Below are 4,522 nucleotides of genomic sequence, written 5' to 3'. Positions count from 1 at the left end.
AGCTGTTTCCTTGTCAGGGAGTTGCGGATAGTCATTCGAATTCAAGAGTTTATATTACTTTAAGGTTGGTGATATTGTTCATCTTTGTGATGGAAACGCATTGATTATACAACGATTTTACATTAAACTGACTAAAAAAAAACAGGCGTATAATATTACTGAGTAAGGCATCAGACACACAATTCAGTTGGCGATTTCAACATATAGATAATATATATATATATATATATTACTAGATATATAATATATATATATATATATATATATATATATAATATTATATAGTATATAATGTATATTTATATATATATATATATAAATTATATATATATTATATAACCCCCTCCCCCATTGTCTTTTTTTATTTAAAAGATAGTATTGGAACAAATAAAGTTGTAAATTGTGTAAATTAACGTTTCCTATTGTTGATATATATTCTGGGTTAAGTTTTGTGATTTGTGGAGAAGAACCATATAGAACACCAGTTGTTAAGCTAGAATCTACCTAGGAATATCATGGACAGAATCTCACATAGAATCTTCCGGTGCGGAGGGAATGTGTTTTAGCTTTTCTTGCAAAGTTTTGAAACAATGTGTGTACCCAAAGTTTTTAATTTAACTTGGTTTCGTTGCGTAAAATCTCATTGATGTTTGTTTTATTCATATTCCATTTAGTAAAACAATGTCACCGTCCTTTGTCTTTTTTGTCAAAAAGTAATGAAATGACAGTTTTTATTTATAATACTATCCAACATTGACTTCTAAAGCAAGTGCAAAGAATACGAAACCTTATTTTTGCTATCTGGATCGTATAAGCCACAAGGTAATTAAGGGTGATAACATCGTGAGAGTAGCGATAGATTCAAAAAATGATGATGAGTTAATGAACAATTATCTGAGGATTAAAATAAAAAAAAAGCTCCGAAGAACGGACTTTTAACCTTTAAAATGAATCTAAACCACTTAATCCAGTAGCATTTGATGTGACCCATCATCATTTTGTACACTTCATATAACAGTAAAGTGTATTCTTAAATTGGCTCTAATTGGGGATGATTATTTTTCTGTCCTGTTTTTGCATATAGTAATGACTTTAATGATTTAACAACTTACTGATTGAACTTGTAGTTTGTGTAGATTTAAACACTTTGATAATGGTTAAAATCATTGTTTATAGAATGCTATTCTTGCACTGCAAACATTCATATACTTATAATCACATTTCATACAATATTTAGTTCAAATCTGCTCCATTGAATAAAACTAACAAAAGGTTAATAGATTAGGTCTTCTGATTCACACCACATAAATTAAACCCGTACTAAAACATTAACCCAAGTCTTATTTGTGATAGGTTTGCAATGTCTACGTTCATACACTTAATGCATCTCTAAGAGCAACATTAACTTTATAGTTCAAATCTTACTCTTGTACGATGTTTGCCATTAACATGTGTTATCTGTAACGTAACACCTCAAATCCTGTATTTTGGAAATTTCTCAACGATATGAAAGAAAAACAATAAGAAAAATTTCCACAAACAATCTCTGAGGTTTCCATACAAGGCATAGATATAGAGAGAGAAATCATTCCGTCCGGGGAAAATCATTTCCATATTTGAGATAATATGTTTATGAAGCCAAAAAAGGAAAGCTTTTGTTTTAGCAGCATTATTGCCCTCAAGTTCAGTAGAACTGCAAGAAGATTCAAACTTGAAAAATAGCGCCGTTATTCATGAGCGCGATAAAACAAGTGGAAAGAAGCGGAAAAAATATATGCTATGTAATTGGACATGAATTTTTTTCTCTCTCTTTTTTTTACTTTTTTTTTTTTTTTTTATTTAGCAAACTGTTTCCTTATCAGTATTAGTAAGCTATTTCAAGGTTTTATTAGCGTCTTCACTGGGTCACTTTTCCAGTTGTTTCATGCACGATTGCCAAACTATACTGGATAGTATCAGTTTTTTAGCGAACGCCCTTTATCAGGATTCTGTCACCTAAACAAGCACAGATCGAGATCCAGCGTTGGTGGAGGGGTATATCTCATTATATGCATTTATTTTTACTCCATGAGTTGGTGTTTATTACCATATGGCTTGGCTCGTAGGGTCGCAGCATCCAGAGGGGGGGGGTGGGGGGAGATAAATACCAAGGTCGCGCGTCTGCTTTACTATAATAATAAATAAGATTAATTTGATATAGATGTTAGATATAATTGAGTATACATAACTTGATAAAATAAATCATAGGATTCTGTAGGGTAATGCGAGTAATAAATGAAACTAAATTGAGTCTGTTCAGGGTGAATGCGAAATATAATTTGAATACGCACATACAGCCGATAAACTCATTACACGGGAAAGGCTATTTACACTATTTTACATACAATACACCCGAATGAAGACAAAGGAAGTTATAAATAAAATTGTCAACATGTAGCTAACGAGCACTGCTGATGCCTCTAAAGTTAATTAATTTCCTGTGTGTGTCGATCCAATAGATTTTGAGACAATGTTTCCGGCAAGTTTTAAATCCTTATTTATTACTGAGATGTTAAAACAATCGTCATGATGCATTATCCTTTTTGTTTAAACGTATCGTGTGTTATCTTTTCTATTATATTCCAGGTGTAATTAGCAGAACGAAAAACACTCAACATGGATCATTGTTTCTATCTCCATTATAATGGCACACTTAAACATGTTTATTGTCTATCTATCTGGAAACATCCAACTTTGCTGCTGTTTTTGATGACAATGTTGTTCAAAATTTAGCAACTTAGATCCGTTAGATATACTGGAAAATTGGGTTATGTCGCACACGTGACATCACAAAGGAAGCTAAGGATAAATTATATTGTTACACATTACAGAGACATAAAAAAAAAAAATATAATGTAAGAAACCAAGGCAAAGTCTGTCCCCAAGGTTAACTGTCTCGAGTGCATTTTAAGATGGCTTTGCACTCGAATGTCTTACATTTCGCAGCAAATATTATACCTGCAACGGGGTCTTTTTGTCTCTGTCTCCCGTGTTTCTGTTCTCTCTGCCGCTCATCGTTCTCTCTCTACTCTCTCAATCTCTCTCTCTCTCTCGTCTCTCTCCACCCCCCCCCCCCCCCCCCCCCTCCCCCCCCCCCCCCCCCCCCTATTACCTCTTTTTCTCTCTCCACTCCCTCACTCTCTCTCTCCCTACTCTCTCTCATTACTCTACCTCCCTCAATGTCCCCTCTCCCTCCAAACGCTCTACTCTCTCTAGATTGCACCTCTATAAATACCCTCCCTCTTCTTGTCATAACTCACCCTCCTTCCTTCCTTCCTTCCCCCGTTCCCGCCCGGCCCGCCCGGCCCGTGTTGTTTTTGTGAGATAAAAATTTTGAAAAATGTCTCTTCAGAACGCTTAAAAAGATCACCCCCCCCACCAATCACTAATGTTTTTCGTTCCCGCACCCCCCCCTGTGCTACTGGAGTCCACTTTGTTCGGACCCGCGTAGACACTCTATATGCTTATACTTGAGACTTTTCTTCATGCTTTCCCGCCGGATAGACACACGTCGCCTTTGAGAAGCGCGCGGATGAAAGTAATTGAAATTTAGGGAATAATAATGGAAACTGCATTCCCTATACGTGTTAAGGAAAAAAAAAAAGAAGCCAAGTGTTATCGAAGAAATATCGGCACCGCAATGTAAAATGTGGTTTCCCCACTATCATGTCTGCATTTTTATGCACCCGCAAGCACACACACACACCAACACACACACACACACACACACACACACACACACACACACACACACACACATATATATATATATATATGTTTAAGTATATGTATACATATATATGTATATATATATAAGCACCCCCCCCCCCCCATTATAATACTCCTATAATAGTATATATTATATATAGTATCATTTCATAAATGATTCTATGAAAAAGATATGTATATGCTATAGATTACATAAGTAGATACAGGGGGTATATACTGTAAGATAGTTATATATATATATATATATATATATTATATTATATATATATATTATATATATATAATAATATATAAATTATATAACATAAATATATAGAACATGTACTTTTTATTCATATATATATATACATATATATATTATATAAATAAATATTTATATATATATATATAAATAATATATATATATATATATCGAATGCCAATCAATACAAGTAAGCGAATACTAGAAAGCCCCAGGTATATGGCCATTCGTAGATTACGAAAAAGCATTCTTGATCAGTCGGTACAATAATAGCTGCATTACTAAGATGCACCCCACATTCGTAAATAAGGAGTAGAGAAAATATATTGCGGATTATCAGAGGACCCCCCCCCCCCCCCCCCCCCCCCCCCCCCCCTCATCCCCTCCCCCACCCCCCCCCCTATTTATGGAGAAGGTACAGCGACCACGCAGAAACCAATAAAACAACAATAAAAAGGGTGTTAGGCAGGGCGATACCATCTCACCGAAGCTGTTTACAGCCTGCTTAGAGGA

General features: G+C 34.9%; 1 protein-coding gene across 1 annotated transcript in view; it reads left to right on the top strand.

Moving 5' to 3' along the window:
• LOC122263049 (uncharacterized) overlaps positions 1-2,635 on the top strand; it is a gene marked incomplete at its 5' end in the record, with an annotated part of 55,559 nt that extends 52,924 nt beyond the window's left edge. The window contains 1 exon segment of the mRNA XM_086551238.1: positions 2,626-2,635. Coding sequence (XP_086407364.1) covers positions 2,626-2,635 — 10 coding nt within the window.
• Positions 2,636-4,522: the final 1,887 nt, after the last annotated feature.

This window comes from Penaeus japonicus, unplaced genomic scaffold (genome assembly GCF_977035675.1).
Source record: "Penaeus japonicus unplaced genomic scaffold, GWHDUDI00000001_assembly GWHDUDI00000025, whole genome shotgun sequence".
NCBI classification, from domain to species: Eukaryota; Metazoa; Arthropoda; class Malacostraca; order Decapoda; family Penaeidae; genus Penaeus; species Penaeus japonicus.
Note: the sequence above shows the minus strand (reverse complement) of the source record. Positions and strands in the feature narration are given on the sequence as shown.